The sequence below is a fragment of the Lepus europaeus genome, chromosome 16 (genome assembly GCF_033115175.1).
Source record: "Lepus europaeus isolate LE1 chromosome 16, mLepTim1.pri, whole genome shotgun sequence".
NCBI classification, from domain to species: Eukaryota; Metazoa; Chordata; class Mammalia; order Lagomorpha; family Leporidae; genus Lepus; species Lepus europaeus.
The window spans coordinates 25,613,745-25,632,981 of record NC_084842.1 but is presented as its reverse complement, the minus strand read 5'-3'; the positions used below and the strand labels follow the sequence as shown (position 1 = coordinate 25,632,981).

The window sequence follows — 19,237 nt, the reverse complement described above, 5'->3', positions numbered from 1 at the left end:
GATCCCTGCCTTACACCCTAGACAAATATTAACTCAAGATGGATCAAGGATCTAAAATTAAGACCTGAAACTATCAAACTACTAGAGGAAAACATAGGGGAAATGCTGTAGTACATTGGTCTAGTTAAAGACTTTTTGGGTAAGACCCAAAATCAGAGGCAATAAAAACAAAAATAGGCAAATGTGACTGTATCAAGCTAAGAGGCTTCTGCACAGCAAACAATGAACAAAGTGAAGAGACAACCAACAGAAAGGGAGTAAATATTTTCAAGTTATGCATCTGATAAAGGATTAATATCCAGAATATATAAGGAGCTCCAGAAACTCAACAACAATAAAATCCTTTTAAGAAATGGACAAATGATATGAATAGACATTTTTCAAAGGAAGAAATACTTATGGACAACAGACATATGAAAAAATGCACACGATCACTAGCCATCAGGGAAGTAAATAAAAGCCACAATGAGGACTCATTTCACTTCAGTTCAAAAGAAGCAATGAAATCGATAAAACTCTAGCAAGGAGACCAATATTAGAAATTAAAGAGTATGTAATCACAGGTCCTCTGGTCATTAAAAAGAAGATAAGGAACATTATGAACAACTTTATTCCAGTATATTTGAGAATTTATATTAAATGTGCAAATTCTTCAAAACACAAATTATCAAAACTGACTTAAGAAAATATAGAAAACCTGAATAGTTCTGTATTTATGAACCAATTTTATTTTGCAATTTAAGACCTTCTAATTCAGCAAACTCTAGGCCCTTAGGCAAATTATATTACATATGTAAGGAAGAAATAGTACCAAACCTATATAAGTTCTTTCAGAAAACAGAGGTATGAACACTTTTCACCATGTTTTATGAGGCTAGGAATTTCCTGGTATTGAAACCGATTAAGACGTTAAGAGAAAATTCAGACTAGTATCTTCCTGAATATTGAAGCAGAAATCCTTAATAAGATTGTATCAAAATGAATCAAGGTGTATGTACTCAAAGAATAGCACAACACAACTATCCCAGGAATGCAGGATGGTATAATGGTCCCAGAATTAACTATAATTTACTATATTAACATAAAAAACACATGAACACCTAAATAAATGCCAAAGCATTTGACAAGGAATTGTATAACAAGTAATTTTGGAGGATAGAGATGATGTCACCCTCTGAAACAAAGGGCAGGTTTACCTACAGCCTTGAACAATAGAGATACTGTCTCTTTAGAACCTTGGCAGGCAAACATACTGCCCAATATAAAAACCATAACATGTCCATCTAGAACAAAGGGCAGGCATGTTTACTGCACATAATAGAAGATTTGAATTCCCTGAACAATCCCTTGTGTAGCCGTCTTCATGTTGCCTACAGTAATTAAGGCGGAGAACTGATGAAAAATGCTAATACTCTGGCTACTGCTATTGTTAATAAGAAACTGTTCTTTACCTTTGACCTATGAGTTTAATTTCTTTCACTAGAATTCATGAAACTGTGCAAGTTACCAAATTAGCTAACTAGTTGGCCAAAACCTCAGATTCTTTAGTTTTTGACAATATAAAAATATATACCTAATTCTGGTTTCTAATTTTAAAATCTACTCTAGTCAATTACAAATTGTAATCATATGTAAATGTGACTTTAAAATTATTTTGTGGGGAGAGGGCATTGTGGCATGGTGTGTTAAGTCACTGCTTGGGACATCTGTATCTCAGTGTCTATTTCAAGTCCTTGCACCTCTGCTTTCAATAGAGCTTCCTACTAATGCATCCTGGGAGGTGCAGAGATGGCTGCCTTTCAGGCAGAAGATGACTCAAATGCTCGAACCCTTGCCATCCGGGTAAAGACCCTGATGTAGCTCCTGGTTCCTGGCTTCAGTCTGCCCCAGCCATGGCTGTTGTGGCATTTGGAGAGGAAATAAGCATATGGAAGATCCCTCTTACTGTCACTCTGCCTTTCAAGTAGATGACAACAAATAAACTTAAAAATATTTTGTGTGGGAAAAAAGTACTTGGACAAAGTTTTTTGAAACATTGATTTTAGAAGTTTATTTACATATCTTGGATGGAAGCAATTGATAGAGTTTACTTGGAATTCCTGGAAAAGAATAATTTTTTAAAAGGTGAGAATGCTAACATACTTAAGAAAAATAACTTAAAAACCCCTGCTCCCTGCCAAAGTTGCCTTACATATATATGTAATGTGAATGTTATGATTTTAATCTAAAAAGCAAAATAGCTAAATAGTTCCACTATATAATGAATGGAATACAAATTTTACAAAACTAAATATCTTACTTAATGTTTGCTTCTTCTGTATTCTGTCTGGTACCCAATAAGACAAAAGAATCTTGAACATATTGCTACTGATCCACCACAACATACAAACCTTTCACATCAGGAGGTAAAGGCCTACTTCTAGGACTAGAAGTGTCTTCGTAAGTATCATAGTTGTCAAAATGGAATTTCTCCCTTCTTGAGATGTAAGCTGATTTTGATGGGTCATTCTGCTTGGCACAGATTTTATCACTTAAACTTAAATACTCTCGCTGAAGATTCCGTTTCTCAAATTCCAAGGTGTCTCTTTCATTTTCTATGCTTCTTACATAGTTTTCTAAAAGTATTTTATCTTCAGTAAGCCTACTGATACTGTTTTCAAATTTCAGATTTTCTTGACTATGTTTCTTTAGTTCTTCTTTTAGAATCTGATTATCTGTCTTAATTTCCATTACCATTTTTGATAACATTTCACATTCCTTGCCAATTTCTGATAAGCTATTCTTATATATACTTGCTTCTGATTTTGCATTTTTAATTTCTTTCAGAAAATTCTCTTCTGCAGTAGATTGGTAAGCCTGAATATTCTCAATTTCTCTTTCCATCATTTTTCTAGCAGCAGTAGATTCTTGTAGTGTTGTTTCAAGATCTAGTTTTTCATTTTTCACTGTTTCTATTATTTGTAAAAGTGTCTCTTGTTCAGTTTTTGCCAATCTTTCTTTCTCTCTTAGCTGCATGATCTCTAGTTTATTTTCTTTCATTTCATTTTCAAGTGAGCTTTTTTCCTTTAGAAGCTGGAATGTTTTCTTCTCTAACATTTCTTTTTCCTCTTGTTTCAATAGAATATTTGTTTTCATTGCTTCCATTTCTATATTCATTCGATTATTTTCATTATTGACAATGGCCATATCATTTTGAGTTTTATGATCCTTACTTTTTAGTTGATCCAATGCGTCCATCATTTGTTGCTTCTCTATAGAAAGTTGACTATTTTTTTCCTCTAGAGTTTTATTTTGGCCTTGAAGAACATTATAACTACTAATTATTTTTTTAAATTCTTTAAGACATTCTTTGTTATCATCTTCTGCTTTAATTAACTTGGACTGAATGGTACTGTTTTCTTCAACTAAATTCTTAATTTGATTTTCATAAGTTTCAACTTTCTGTATCAGAGATTGCATGGTAATGACTAGAGGTTTAATTTTGGTCTTAAGGGTTAGATTTTCATTCTCCAGTTCAGTTACTTTTTTCTGTATCTGCATAGATTCTTTTAGGTAATTCTGTAAGTATTGAATTTTTGCAACACATTGGTCAGTAACAGAATTGATTTTGGATGGCTTCTCATTTTCAAATATTATTGATCCTTGTTGTACTACAAATGGTTGCCTCTGTTTGTCTTTCATTTCATGTTTCATTTGGTCAAGGAAAGACAGTGTATGTCTAGGAACTCTGGAATGGAATTTTAAATCTGTAATATTCTTGGCAGTAATGGGAATTTCTTTATTGTTCTTCTCACTCTTCTTTCCTCTGTGTATTTCACTTTTAGATAATTTTTTGCATTTCCTACAAAAATTCAAGTGGAGTTTTGACACTGTTTCCCTAAATGGGAGTAATCTGTTGACTACTGCTTCTAATTCTGAAATTCTCTTTGATTTTATATCTTCATTTAAATTGCCTTCCATGTTTTCTTCCTTAATAAAGTTAGTTCTTTCCTTATGTATGGGGGATAGGTCATATTTACCACTACATTGAATATTTGTATCAGTTTTTAAAATTTGAAGTTCATTTGTAAGTGCTAGTTCCCTATCATGTGACTTTTGAAGTTCTTCCTTCATTTGTTTGATAGAGTGGCAAATATCATCTAAATTTGCACAAAATCCATGGTTGAGAAAAGGCACAGTAATTGTGGATTTATCCAGAATTCCTGGGTTAGCTTGAGCTGTCACATGTTGAGGCACAGAAGATAGAAAGCTATAAAAGTTGTTATGATTTTTCAACATGTCAGAATTTTCTGAAGGATTCATAATTATGTTTGAAGCTGAATTATCTTTTGAAGTTCTCAGAGTTAATATATCCTTGGGATGTATCTGGGTTGGGACATTTATACTTTGAGAGAGACTATTAACACTGTCGCTGCTGAATTTTTCTTCCTTTGAATGAAGAGTTCTGAAATCCTCAAAATGATGGATTTTCTCCACAGAAGTGACTTCTTGCTTCTCTTTAGGCTAGTAAAAATGAAAAGCCCAGTTTAAGTGTACTATCATTTGCCAAATGAACAAGAAACTAAGATAATATTTAGTAGAGGATTTAGACAATCCAAACAAGAATGTTATCCATTTCTATAGGAAAGTAGCCTAACAAATAAGATTCATTTTTTCTAACAGTTGTTTTGTGATGGGTAATTCTGGTTTTCACATTTTGTTTCAAATCTGACTGACTTCCTTACAGAGTAAGATACATGGGCCAACACCTCAATTTAAGAAACAGCAATTTAGCATCCTTTGACAGATGGGGAAGAAAGGAATGACAGATCAGATGGGAGTTTAAAGAAACTGAGTGTTTCTACTCTGGTCTAGTATTTGTCAATCTGAGTTTACATTCCTAGTTTCAGATTTTAAGGTTGCGATTATCCTGGAAACATGAATTCTAATCAGTGTGGACCCACTGAGGGTATCACTGGTTTGGAGCTGTTCTGGGGAATTCACTCAGGGTATAGGCCACTCCTAAGTGGACAGGTAGGCTATGAAAACTCCCTTGCAGGGCAGGCCTTTGGCACAGTGGTTAAGAGCCCTTTTGGGATGCCCACATCCCATATCAGCATGCCTGTTTTCAAGTCCTGTCTCCACTTCTTATTCCGCTTCTTGCTAATGCACATGCTGGGAGGAAGCAGTGATGGCCTAAGGAATTGGGTTTCTGCTGCCCAGGTGGGTTACCCGGATAGAGTTTCAAGCTCCTGCCTTTGGCCTGGACCAGGCCTTGTTGTTGCAGGCAACTGGGGAGTGAGCCAGCAGATGGGAAATCTCTCCCTCTCTGTATCTCTCTCTCTCTCTCTCTCTCTCTCTCTCTCTCTTTTTTTTTTTTTTAACAGATAGTTAGACAGTGAGAGAGAGAGAGAGAGAGACAGAGAGACAGAGAGAAAGGTCTTCCTTTTTCCATTGGTTCATCCCCCAATGGCCGCTGCGGCCGGCGCGCTGCAGCTGGCGCACCGCACCGATCCGAAGCCAGGAGCCAGGTGCTTCTCCTGGTCTCCCATGAGGGTGCAGGGGCCCAAGGGCCATCCTCCACTGCACTCTCAGGCCACAACAGAGAGCTGGACTGGAAGAGGAGCAACTGGGACTAGAACCCGGCGCCCATATGGGATGCCAGTGCCACAGGTGGAAGATTAACCAAATGAGCCACAGTGTGCCCCTCCCTCTTTATCTTTGCCCTTGTCTCTCTTCTCCCTCTTTGCCTTTCAAATAAATAATAAATAAAAATTTAAAAACTAACTGTACTGCCTTTGAATTTACTTGGGGATCTCTGGGTGTTTGTACTAGATGTCCTGCATGGATTCTCTTAAGAGGAATGGCAAAATTAGAGAAGTGTGGGGATAAACGCACATCTTTCAAGGTTTTCAGGACAGGAATTTCCTTATTTTCACCTCTGTCAGTCCATTCTTCCTGTGAAGGAGAGAAAGTAAATGCTGATGATAAACTGGTTATAGTAACATTTTTGAAGTTAGAAATGTGTGGAGAATAACATACCAAATCCTTTTCATTGTGTGTGCTGAATGCTAGATTTTTTTCTGAGCCAAACTGTGGGTTTTCTACTTCAATGATACTTTTGTTCAATATTTCGCTGATTTCAGATTGTACCTTTAAAAGATGAATTGAAATTGTTAGAATTTGATTTTAGAATTATAAACTCACTAATGTTCAGAAATAAGATATAACTTTAAAGATACCTTTAGATTTACCTTTAAATTTAATTATTTCCCAGCATATAGAATATGTATTACAAAAATCACTATCTCTAAAGGGATCTTTAAGAAAGTTATGCCTTTATTCTACAATTATAATAACAGAAAGACTTAAACAACATTTATGAGCTATATTCAAATCATTTGAGCCATCTAATTTGCATTGTTGACTAAGATATTTGATTTCTATCCTCAGAACAGTATCAATTCTATGAGCACCCTCAGGAAGTATGTGTCTTCTATACCACTTTTCTGAAGTAACTTTTAGGGCAAGAATACTGGGACAGTGATTATGTGTTGTTGTGGACACCCCCTTATCTATACCCTATCCTTCTAGTTATACTACTACTTATTTCTTCTGGGTAAAGTCCCTGTAGTTTTGATGATACTGATTCCACCTGTAGTCCAGGGATGGGCATGTGACTCAGCTCTAACTCATCGGCAGCTGCCTGCCTCTGGTTGGTGATAGTTCCAAGCACTGCTTATCATGTGATCTCAGGTAATCCCCATCAGGCCAAGAACCTTAATATAAACTATTAAGAGCAAAGCATGGCCTGCTCTCATTCTGACTTGAATCTGGAGGGATAAAGGCCTGTGGTTTCTAGCATCCCTTTTGCCACCATATGGAGCCTGGAAAGCAGAGCCAAGATAGGACATGAGACTTGTTCCTGATGACAGGAATCCTGATGGCATGGATTAAGCCATCCTGATGTGAGCTCTCTCTCTCTCTTTTTTTTTCTTTTTTTTTAATTTACACAAGGTGAACAAATTCCATGCATTTCATACGTACAGATTTAGGAGCATAGTAATACTTCCCACCAACCCTCTCTCTCACCCTTGCTCTCATCTTCCCTCTTCCTTCTTTTTTTTGACTATTCTTTTTTTTTCTGTGTCTTTAAATTTTTTTTATTTAGTAAATATAAATTTCCAAAGTACAGTTTATGGATTACAATGGCTTCCCCCCCATAATTTCCCTCCCACTCGCACCCCTCCCATCTCCCACTCCCTCTCCCATTGCATTCACATCAAGATTCATTTTCAATTATTTTTATATACAGAAGATTGATTTAGTATATATTAAGTAAAGATTACATCAGTTTGCACCCACACAGAAACACAAAGTGTAAAAATACTGTTTTTGTACTAGTTATAGCATTACTTCACATTGGACAACACATTGACAGATCCCACATGAGAAGTAAGTACACAGTGACTCCTGTTGCTGACTTAACAATTTGACACTCTTGTTTATGGCATCAGTAATCTCCCTAGGCTCTAGTCATGAGTTGCCAAGGCTATGGAAGCCTTTTGAGTTCACCGACTTCGATGTTATTCCAACAGGGTCATAGTCAAAGTGGAAGTTCTCTCCTCCCTTCAGAGAAAGGTACCTCCTTCTTTGATGGCCCTGTTCTTTCCACTGGGATCTCACTCGCAGAGATCTTTCATTTAGGTCTTCTTTTTTTTTTTTTCCAGAGTGACTTGGCTTTCCATGCCTAAAATACTCTCATGGGCTCTTCAGCCATATCTGAATGCCTTAAGGGCTGATTCTGAGGCCAGAGTGCTATTTAGGACATCTGCCATTCTATGAGTCTGCTGTGTATCCCGCTTCCCATGATGGAATGTTCTCTCCCTTTTTGATTCTACCAGTTAGTATTAGCAGACACTTGTCTTGTTTGTGTGATCCCTTTGACTCTTAGACCTATCAGAGCCATCAATTGTGAGCTGAAATTGATCACTTGGACTAGTGAGATGGCATTGGTACATGCCACCTTGATGGGATTGTATTGGAATCCCCTGGCATGTTTCTAACTCCACCATTTGGGGCAAATCCGATTGAGCATGTCCCCAATTGTACATCTCCTCCCTCTCTTTTTCCACTCTTATATTTAACAGGGATCACTTTTCAGTTAAATTTAAACACCTAAGAATAATTGTGTGTTAATTACAGAGTTCAACCACTAGTACTAGAACAAAACAAAGAAAAAATACTAAAATGGATAAAGTATTAAATTGTACATCAACAGTCAGCACAAGAGCTGATCAAGTCACTGTTTCTCATAATGTCCATTTCACTTCAACAGGTTTCCCCTTTGGTGCTCAGTTAGTTGTCACTGATCAGGGAGAACATATGATATTTGTCCCTTTGGGACTGGCTTAATTCACTCAGCATAATGTTTTCCAGATTCCTCCATTTTGTTGCAAATGACCGGATTTCATTGTTTTTGACTGCTGTATAGTATTCTATAGAGTACATGTCCCATAATTTCTTTATCCAGTCTACTGCTGATGGGCATTTGGGTTGGTTCCAGGTCTTAGCTATTGTGAATTGAGCTGCAATAAACATTAATGTGCAGATGGCTTTTTTGTTTGCCAATTTAATTTCCTTTGGGTAAATTCCAAGGAGTGGTATGGCTGGGTTGTATGGTAGGGTTATATTCAGGTTTCTGAGGAATCTCCAAACTGACTTCCATAGTGGCTTAACCAGTTTGCATTCCCACCAACAGTGGGTTAGTGTCCCTTTTTCCCCACATCCTCTCCAGCATCTATTGTTGGTAGATTTCTGAATGTGAGCCATTCTAACTGGGGTGAGGTGAAACCTCATTGTGGTTTTGATTTGCATTTCTCTGATTGCTAGTGATTTTGAACATTTTTTCATGTGTCTGTTGGCCATTTGGATTTCCTATTTTGAAAAATGTCTATTGAGGTCCTTGGCCCATCTCTTAAGTGGGTTGTTTGTTTTGATGTTGTGGAGTTTCTTGATTTCTTTGTAGATTCTGGTTATCAACCCTTTATCTGTTGCGTAGTTTGCAAATATTTTTTCCCATTCTGTCGGTTGCCTCTTCACTCTCCTGACTGTTTCTTTTGCAGTACAGAAACTTCTCAATTTGATGCAATCCCAAATATTAATTTTGGCTTTGACTGCCTGCGGCTCCAGGGTCTTCTCTAGGAAGTCTTTGCCGGTACCTATATCTTGCAGGGTTTCTCCAATGCTCTCTAATAATTTGATGGTGTCAGGTCGTAGATTTAAGTCTTTAATCCATATTGAGTGAATTTTTGTTAAGGTGAAAGGTAGGGGTCTTGCTTCATGATTCTGCACGTGGAAATCCAGTTTTCCCAGCACCATTTATTGAATAGACTGTCCTTACTCCAGAGATTGGTTTTAGATCCTTGATCTAATATAAGTTGGTTGTAGATGTTTGGATTGATTTCTGGTGTTTCTATTCTGTTCCATTGGTCTATCCATCTGTTTCTGTACCAGTACCATGCTGTTTTGATAATGACTGCCCTGTACTATGTCCTGAAATCTGGTATTGTCATGCCTCGGGCTTTGTTTTTGTTGTAGAAGATTGCTTTAGCTATTCGAGGTCTCCTGTGTCTCCCTATGAATTTCAGCATCATTTTTTCCAGATCTTAGAAGAATGTCTTCGGTATTTTGATTGGTATTGCATTGAATCTTTAAATTGCTTTTGGGAGAATGGACATTTTGATGATGTTGATTCTTCCAATACATGAGCATGGAAGATTTTTCCATTTTTTGGTATCCTCTTCTATTTCTTTCTTTAAGGTTTTGTAATTTTCATTGTAGAGATCTTTAACATCCTTGGTTAAGTTTATTCCAAGGTATTTGATTGTTTTTGTAGCTATTGTGAGTGGGATTGAATTTAGAAGTTCTTCCTCAGCTGTGGCATTGCCTGTGTATACAAAGGCTGTTGATTTTTGTGCATTGATTTTATATCCTGCTACTTTGCCAAACTCTTCGATGAGTTCCAATAGTCTCTTAGTAGAGTTCTTTGGATCCCCTAAATAAAGAATCATATCGTCTGCAAAGAGGGATAGTTTGAGTACTTCCTTCCAAATTTGTATCCTTTCAATTTCTTTTTCTTGCCTAATAGCTCTGGCTAAAACTTCGAGAACTATATTGAATAACAGTGGTGAGAGTGGGCATCCCTGTCTGGTACCAGATCTCAGCGGAAATGCTTCTAACTTTTCCCCATTCAATAGGATGTTGGCCGTGGGTTTTTCATAAATTGCTTTGATTGTATTGAGGAATGTTCCTTCCATACCCAGTTTGCTTAGAGTTTTCATCATGAAAGGGTGTTGTATTTTATCAAATGCTTTCTCTGCATCTATTGAGAGAATCATATGGTTTTTCTTATGCAGTCTGTTAATGTGGTGTATCACGTTGATTGTTTTGCAAACATTGAACCATCCCTGCATAGCAGGGATAAATCCCACTTGGTCTGGGTGGATGATCTTTCTGATGTTGCAATCTATTGGCCAGAATTTTATTGAGGATTTTTGCATCTATGTTCATCAGGGATATTGGTCTGTAATTCTCTTTCAATATTGCATATTTTTCCAGCTTAGGAATTAAGGTGATGCTGGCTTCATAAAAATAATTTGGGAGGATTCCCTCTTTTTCAGTTGTTCTGAATAGTTTGAGAAGAATTGGAGTTAGTTCTTCTTTAAATGTCTGGTAGAATTCAGCAGTGAATCCATCTGGTCCTGGGCTTTTCTTTGTTGGGAGGGCCTTTATTACTGTTTCAATTTCTGTCTCAGTTATGGGTCTGTTTACGTTTTCTATTCCTTCCTGGTTCAATTTAGGTAGGTTGCATGTGTCCAGGAATCTATCCATTTCTGATTGGTTTCCCTGTTTGCTGGCATACAAGTCCTTGTAGTAATTTCTGATGATTCTTTTTATTTCTGTGGTGTCTGTTGTTACGTTTCCTTTTTCATCTCTGATTTTATTGATTTGGGTCTTTTCTCTTCTTTTTTTAGTTAGTTGGGCTAATGGGGTGTCAATTTTGTTTATTTTTTTCAAAAAACCAGCTCCTCATTTGGCTGATTTTTTGTAATTTTTTTTGGATTCAATCCTGTTGATTTCTTCTCTGATTTTAATTATTTGTCTTCTCCAAATAGATTTGGGTCTGGTTTGCTGCAGATTTTCTAGATCCTTGAGATGACTTGAAAGCTCATCTATTTGGTGCCTTTGCAATTTCTTGATGTAGGCCCCTATTGATACAAACTTTCCTCTTAACTCTGCTTTTGCTGTATCCCATAAGTTTTGGTATGTTGTGCTGTTATCCTCATTTACTTCCAGAAAGTTTTTGATTTCTCTTTTAATTTCTTCTATGACCCATTGTTCATTCAGGAGCATGTTATCCAGTCTCCATGTGTTTTCATATGCTCTAGGGATTCCCAAGTTGCTAATTTCCAACTTCATTCCTTTATGGTCTGAGACGCTGCATGGTATGATTCTAATTCTTTTGAATTTGCTGAGACTTGCTTTATGGCCTAGTATGTGGTCAATCCTAGAGAAGGTTCCATGTACTGCTGAGAAGAATGTAAATGCTTTATGTGTAGGATGAAAAGTTCTGTGGATATCTGTTAGATCCATTTGGGCTATAGTGTCGTTTAAATCTACTGTCTCCTTGTTGATCTTCTGTCCTGTTGATCTATTTCTGAGAGTGGAGTATTGAAGTCCTCCAGTACTATTGTATTGGGGTCTAAGTCTCCTTTTAAGTCCCTTAACAAATCTTTTAAATAAACCGGTGCCCTGTAATTAGGTGCATATACATTGATAATCATTATATCTTCCTGTTGAATGGATCCCTTAATCATTATATAGTGCCCCTCTTTGTCTCTCTTAACAGTTTTTGTGTTAAAGTTTATGTTGTCCGATATTAAGATGGCTACGCCTGCTCTTTTTTCATTTCTGTTGGCATGGTATATCTTTTTCCAGCCTTTTACTTTCAGTCTGTATGCATCTTTGTTGGAAAGATGTGTTTCTTGTAAGCAGCAAAAAGATGGGTTTTGTTCCTTAACCCAATCAGCCAGTCTGTGCCTTTACATGGACAGTTCAGGCCATTAACGTTCAATGTGACTATTGATAAGAGGTAACTTTGCCCTGCCATTTGCCAAAGATATTTTATAATATATGCTTTGAATTCCCTGTGATCTTTTGCTGTGAGGTTTCCTTCCTTTACCTTCTTTCATACTGATGACCGTGTTTTTGTGTTTCTGTGTGTAACACATCTTTAAGCCTCTTTTGCAGGGCTGGACGAGTGGCGACAAATTCTTTCAATTTCTGTTTGTTATGAAAGGTCTTTATTTCACCTTCATTCACAAATGAGGGCTTTGCAGGATATAATATTCTGGGCTGGCAGTTTTTCTCTCTTAGTACCTGGACTATGTCTCGCCATTCCCTTCTAGCTTGTAGGGTTTCTGATGAGAAGTCTGCTGTGAGTCTAATTGGAGATCCTCTGAGAGTAATCTGACGTTTCTCTCTTGCACATTTTAGGATCTTTTCGTTCTGTTTCACTGTGGTGAGTTTAATTATAACGTGTCGTGGTGAGGATCTCTTTTGGACATGTTTACTAGGGGTTCTATGAGCTTCCTGTCCTCGGATGTCTCTGTACTTCTCCAAACCTGGTAAATTTTCTGCTAGTATCTCACTAAAAAGGCATTCTAATCCTTTCTCCCTCTCCATGCCTTCAGGAACTCCTAGAACCCGAATGTTGGATTTTTAAATAGTATCCTGTAGATTCCCGACAATATTTTTTAGATTTTTAATTTCCTCTTCTTTTCTTTGGTTTGACTGTATACTTTCCTGTTCTCTGTCTTCTAAGTCTGATATTCTCTCTTCTGCTTCACTCATTCTGTTCTTAAGGCTCTCTAATGTGTTTGTCATTTTATCTATTGAATTCTTCATTTCATTATGATTTCTTGTCACTATCACAGTTTCATGTTCTACTAGTTGCTTCATTTCATTTTGTTTCCTCCTTAATATTTCATTTTCACGAGAGAGATTTTCTATCTTGTCCATTAAAGATTTCTGTAGTTCAAGAATTTGTTTTTGAGAACTTCTTAATGTTCTTATCAATTTTTTGAGATCTGCTTCTTGCATTTCTTCTATCTCGTCATCTTCATAACCTTGAATTAGGGTGTCTTTATCATTTCGGGGCGTCGTAGTGTCTTCCTTGTTCTTGTTACCTCGGTTTCTGCGTTTGTTTGGCATTGTGGAGATATTCTTTGGTTTCTTTTCTGTGGTGTTTTTTTCTCATTATACTATGACTCTAGATTAAGTGGACTGTCTGCTTTTGATGGAGCTTTAGAGGCTTGAGATGGGTGTGGCCTGAGATCTCTGTTTGTTTCCTCAGGGTTAAGAGTGTGTCAAAGGTGACACTCCCAGATTAGGCGTGGTAAATCTCTCTCTTTCTTTTTTTGATTCAAAAGGGAAGTAATTCCGCACAGTTGAACGGAATTGGTGGTAGTTAGCAGGCGAATGATATACCCACAGGAGCCAGAGATCAGAAGCTCTTTCCCAAGGGAATCTGTGCTGCCCTCAGTGTGGGCTCAAATTCTCCTGCAGTCTCCCTCTGGGTTGCCAAGGTTACCAAATTGTAGCGTCTCTGGAGAGTACTCACCTGAATTCCGTGAGTTCTCTCCCCCACAGTCTCAGTTCATTAGCACCACACATTCACTAGGTCCTGATCTCCTATTATTTCATGCCCCCCAGAGTCAGGTTTTTCTGCTAGGCTGAGGGCTGATGCAGACCTGAGGGTGCCCTGCTTATGACGTATGTCCAAAATGGCGCCTGCTCTTTGTCTTGCTCACCTTTAAGAGGTGAGTGGAGAGAGAAACTCGTGTCCATATCGGTCACTTTTTTTCCCTCTCTCTTCTAGTTAGCCTGGTGAACTTTTCCCCACGGAGTTTCAAGCCTCATTCCCTCTAGTCTCCTCTTTCCGCTTGCCCACTGGTGTCTCGGGCTATTGAGGTTTGGCTATTGAGGTCTGGCTCACGTTCCAGCACTGGTGTGTTGAGTTTGCCGTTGGTGTCCTGAACTGTGGGCTCCCACGCTCTCCACGCAGGTCCACTGTGAATCACTAGTTCCAGAAGAGTTTCCTCTGCTGTTTCTTCCCCTACTCTTCCTTGACCCTGCAGTATCTCCACTTTTATTAAACTGTCTCTTCCCGGACTATCAGTGTGCTCCCTTCCTATTCTGCCATCTTGCCGCTCTCCGAAGTGAGCTCTCTCTAAAACATCCACATGAGCTACTGAAGTGAATTTCTTCCCTAGGCCAGTTTGAAATAGATTTTGTATGACTTATAATGAGTCTCTATTTGTAGACCATACATAAGTAGCACTTTAAGTGTGCTATTTAAAAAGATCAGTGAGCGATATTTCTTTTTGGCTTATATCCAAAACATGTATAACCCAAAAAACAAATTTTGAGCCTAGAATATGTTCTGACCTCTGTTATATTAAATTGCATTTTAATGCATCAATTTTCTAATGGTTATTAGTTTCGATGATGGGATGGTACCTCCTTAAAATTTGAGTATTCCCTAAATATAAATCAGAAGGGGCTGGCATTGTGGCACAGTGGGTTAAGCTGCCTCCTGAGACACCATAACCCTAACCCTAACCCTAACCCTAACCCTAACCCTAACCATATCCATATGAGTGCCAGTATCTGGCTATTCTACTTCTGATCCAGATTCCTGCTAATGTGCCTGGAAAATAGTGGAAGATCGCACAAGTTCTTGGGCCCCTGCCACACATGTAGAAGACACAGATGGAGTTCCTGGCTCTTGCTTTCAGCCTGGCCCAGCCATGGCCATTGCATCCATCTGGGGTGTGAACCAGCAGATGGAAGATCTCTACCTCTCTGTAACCCTGGCTTTCAAATAAATAAGTATATAAATATTTTTTTAAAAAATTAGAAGAAGCATACCATGCTGACATTCTGCAAAGTTTGCATTCGCAGAGCCTGAAATGACTCCAACTGATGCTGAAGGACCTAGGGCAAACAAAGTATGAAATTGAACATTTTTAGGTAGATGAATGTGTTCTTGAATTTAAGACACACACACACACATACACACACACAGAGTTAGTTTACATCTCCCAAAGTTGCTTCTTACCAAAAAGGATCCCAGGAGGGCCAGGCGACATACATTCTGTCATTTTGCAAGCCCTCCAATGCACTTTCAGAAGGTGTTTGTGAGGATAAAGTGGAAGAACTCAGATATATTTAGGATGTATTTATTCTGAAAAAGATCAGCCTTTAGAAAGGAATTTGGAGCAAATATATTTAAAAAAAAATACCTACTTTCAATGCTGATTGTGGTTGGATTTGATTTTCTGACTCTGATATGCAGCCATATTCTAAAAAGCAAAATTGAAAAACCATGTGATTTCATTCTCAAATTTTATTTTTTGATAGCTGTAATAGAAAACAGAGTCTATTAGACAGATAATGGGAACATTTGATATACACCCCTTGCTAGTCACAAAACTTACTATTATTCCTTGAGTTAGAATACCTACTTGAGGATTATAATAGTGTTTACTTGTAAAATGAACCACTAAGTTAACAATACCAAATTTGGAACTCTCCTAAATTCAAATATCTTTTTTCTTGTTTGCTTCTTGTATATAGGCTACATCTTTTTTTCCTTAAGAAAAGGTAACAGTCATTGATATGCTTTCTGATGTGTTTGATAAGAGTGATAAAATTAAGCTTAAAAAATAAAAAAAGAAAAGGTAACAGTCCTCATGTTATGGGAGACCCTTCACAAGGTATCATATGGGCCTCAGTTTTTAGGAAATTGCCTATGATGTTTGTGCCCTTGTCATGGCAAACAAGTTGGATTAATAGAGCATGACTTTTACCTTGCTCTTAAAAAGTCCATACGTTCCTGCTGTTGGGAAAGGCAGCTGCATGAACACAGCCCTTCAGCCCTGGCTTGGCCACATAAGAATGGGGTGCAGGCCACGGACACTTTCTTCCTGACAGAGAGATGCTTGCAGCCTGCCCTGAACTTATGAATTACCTTGTGTGCTCCTTTGTTCTGTGCAGCATGTGCGTCGTATGATGCCTAGGCAACCCCTACTATCTCTGTCTCCTGAAGATAGAGGACAGAGTTATTCTGCTTCAGCACCCGGGGGTGTTGGCTGGCACACTGCCCTGCGTTGGCTTCCAGGAGGGACCTGTTGGCCCTGAGGGACTGATGGCCACTGCTGAGGCTGATCTTGATGTGTCTTTTTGCCTTGTGACTAGAGCAGTGCTCCACCTAGTGTTTAACTATATGATGTCTTCCTTGGTGACTCTGAAACCAAGACTCGGTGAGCGGAAGTGTTTGGAGCTCTCTCCAGGATGGACAGCAGATGGCATAGGCTCACTATCGTTCCAGGAGATAGATTACAGATCTGCTACAGGGGAGACACTTTACAGTGTTGGTGAATTTCCTGACATACATCCCTCTGTGTCCAAATGTTAGGCTACTTGCTTTCTCTGTACATTTTATATTAGAGGATATTATAGACTGTCAGTATCTGAATGAAATAAGAGATAGGATTGGATGTTCCCTCAGGCTGACAATTTCTGCCCCACAGGAGGTTTTAAAAGAGGTCCACAAATCCTCTCCTGTGGCTTGGAAGTCTGCCAGCACTGCTTCAGAGTCAGCTGGGAATCCCACCTTTGGTGAGAGGGCGGGGAGGGAAACTGAGTCCCTGAGACTCTGTGGTGAAGGAGCTGAGCAGAGGAAATTGCTAAGTCCTGAAGCAGAACATGTTGTGTGTGTTTATGGAACAGAAAGCAAGTCAGCACGGCTGCAGTTTAAGGACCCATGGGAGCACAGGTTGAGAAGATGCTGGAACAGAAGACAGGGGTGGATTGTGAAGGGCCATGCAGGCCAAGCAGAGGGGTTTGGCTTTTAAGTGAAATGGGAAACTTTGGGGGGTTTCTTTTTTTTTATTTTTTGACATGCAGAGTGGATAGTGAGAGAGAGAGACAGAGAGAAAGGTCTTCCTTTTTGCCATTGGTTCACCCTCCAATGGCCGCTGCGGCTGGTGCATCGCGCTGATCCGAAGCCAGGAGCCAGGTGCTTCTCCTGGTCTCCCATGCGGGTGCAGGGCCCAATGACTTGGGCCATCCTCCACTGCCTTCCCGGGCCATAGCAGAGAGCTGGCCTGGAAGAGGGGCAACCGGGATAGAATCCGGCGCCCCAACCGGGACTAGAACCTGGTGTGCCAGCACCGCAAGGTGGAGGATTAGCCTGTTAAGCCACAGCGCCAGCCCTGGGGGGTTTCAATGGTGGGAATGATTCAAGTCTGTTTGGAAAAGTTCACAGATTACATGATAATTGATTGTAAGGGGGGGATTACCAGGTTATTGCAATAATCCAAGTGAGATGAACATATTTTGGAGTAGAACAATAATCAAGGAGATGGAGAAAAAGTAGGTCAATTTGGGATTTGTTTTGGAGATAAAGCCAACTGTACTGTTAGACGTTAGATGGGCCTGGATGAGAGGAACACAGGATGACTCTGGTTTTTGATGAGAGCAGATGGATGAATGATATCACTTACTGAAATGGAAAAGAATGGGATAGAAACATAGGAGAAAAGCCGCTTTTAGATGCTAAGCTTGTCTGTTAGATCTCCAAGGACAGATGTCAAAAGCCAGATGGATATACCAGTCTGTGGTCCCCAGGAGTGACAAGGAGCTCTTCATTGGGCATTGTGGATGTCACTGCTGGCCTAGAGACGGGCAGTGTTTCTGAAGTGACATCACAGAAACCCCAGCGGCGTGGCTCAAGGGGAGAGTGGAATGTGAAGACTGGGCGTTGGGGATGGTCCACTCCTTCTAGTTTTACTGTGGAAGGGACTGGATACACACAGGGATATGGTGCATATTGGAACAGATGCAAAAACCAAGATTTCTTTTTTCTTTTTAACCATGGAAGACTAACTAGCTTGTCACTGCTGGAATAATACAGCGAGATAAAGGAACCATAAAGGGAGAGAAAGGTTAATTCTGGAGACTGAGGGAGGCTGACTGCAGGAGCTGAGTGCTGGGGAATTCCAGGGCGACAGAATCTGGGGGAGCCGACCGTTGTTTAGGGATATGCAAATACGAGGATGATGGAGTTTCGTTCTGAGTGCTTCTGTGTTTTTCACAGTGCATGAGATCATGGCAGGAGTCAGGAGGTGGTGAAGAAAAGGCGATGGAGATACGAGAGGATCAAGAGGAGTGAAGCAGTTAAATTTGGAGAGCACTGGAAAAGACATTTGCTAGGAGCTCATGGTGCTCCTTTCAGAGTTGGGATGACTCAGAAGTCAGCCTTTTTCTCCAGCAATACCCACATGATTCAGTGGAGGCAGAGAACAGGCCTGGATCTGGGTTCATCTATTTTTAAAAGCTATTAAAATAACTTTTCCTGATGAGTTTCAGAAGCATTGGCTGCTACTTTCCCCCAAAGGATTGGTAATTTTTAAATCCAGCAATATTTAAAGAGCCACATGGAATTATGTGGAGGGAAATTATCAAAGAATCGCAGGAGACCTAGCACAATCACTCTCTGCTATACGTTTGACACTGGGAGGCACACAGACCCAGTGGAGGAGACCATCCCAACCCTCAACAAGCTTACAGTCTATCAGGAATATAAGAAAGAGCATTCCTATTACAGTCCACTGAAATTCTCCAGCTGTTTTATAGTTAAGTATTAAAAGCAGAAAAACAAGACAATTATCAACAGGATGACTTGTGAGATGATTAAAGATAAGGGGAGTTTATTTTGAAGCCTGCTGAAAGTTATGTCATATTCAACGTATCTAGAAAGTATTAAGGGCATACCCAGAGCTAATGGAACCAGGAAAACAAATTTAAAAATGCAACATGGGATGATTCTGTATAGGATGTCCCTCTGAAGATTGGCTAAAATACTGAGATCACTACAAAAATTCAAGTTCATTTCTAGAAGTTACTGATTCACAAAGCCTTGTGCCCAAGGCTCTGTCGTGGTCAGCAGAAGTGTGAGCCATGGGGTCAGGCTGCCTGGGTTTGAACCCTGGCTTTCCCACACTTCTCTTAGAGGGCTAACTCTGGGCAAATGTCTAGTTTGTAGGTAGAGCTCTTTGGCATGGTACATGGTATACACTAAATGCTTGGGAAACATTTACTCGAATCATTATCGCAGAGGCAATTTGAT

The 19,237-nt window shown here is 39.1% G+C and overlaps 1 protein-coding gene across 1 annotated transcript in view; it reads right to left on the bottom strand.

The window, feature by feature from the left end:
* Positions 1 to 2,049: 2,049 nt before the first annotated feature.
* Positions 2,050 to 19,237, bottom strand: part of CCDC110 (coiled-coil domain containing 110) — a 30,863-nt gene continuing 13,675 nt past the window's right edge. The window contains exons 5-9 of the mRNA XM_062213146.1: positions 15,352 to 15,407; positions 14,974 to 15,039; positions 6,022 to 6,132; positions 2,391 to 4,503; positions 2,050 to 2,099 (exon numbers count right to left, since the gene is read on the bottom strand). Of these exons, the coding sequence (XP_062069130.1) occupies positions 2,050 to 2,099; positions 2,391 to 4,503; positions 6,022 to 6,132; positions 14,974 to 15,039; positions 15,352 to 15,407 (2,396 nt within the window). The remainder of the gene's footprint in view (positions 2,100 to 2,390; positions 4,504 to 6,021; positions 6,133 to 14,973; positions 15,040 to 15,351; positions 15,408 to 19,237) is intronic.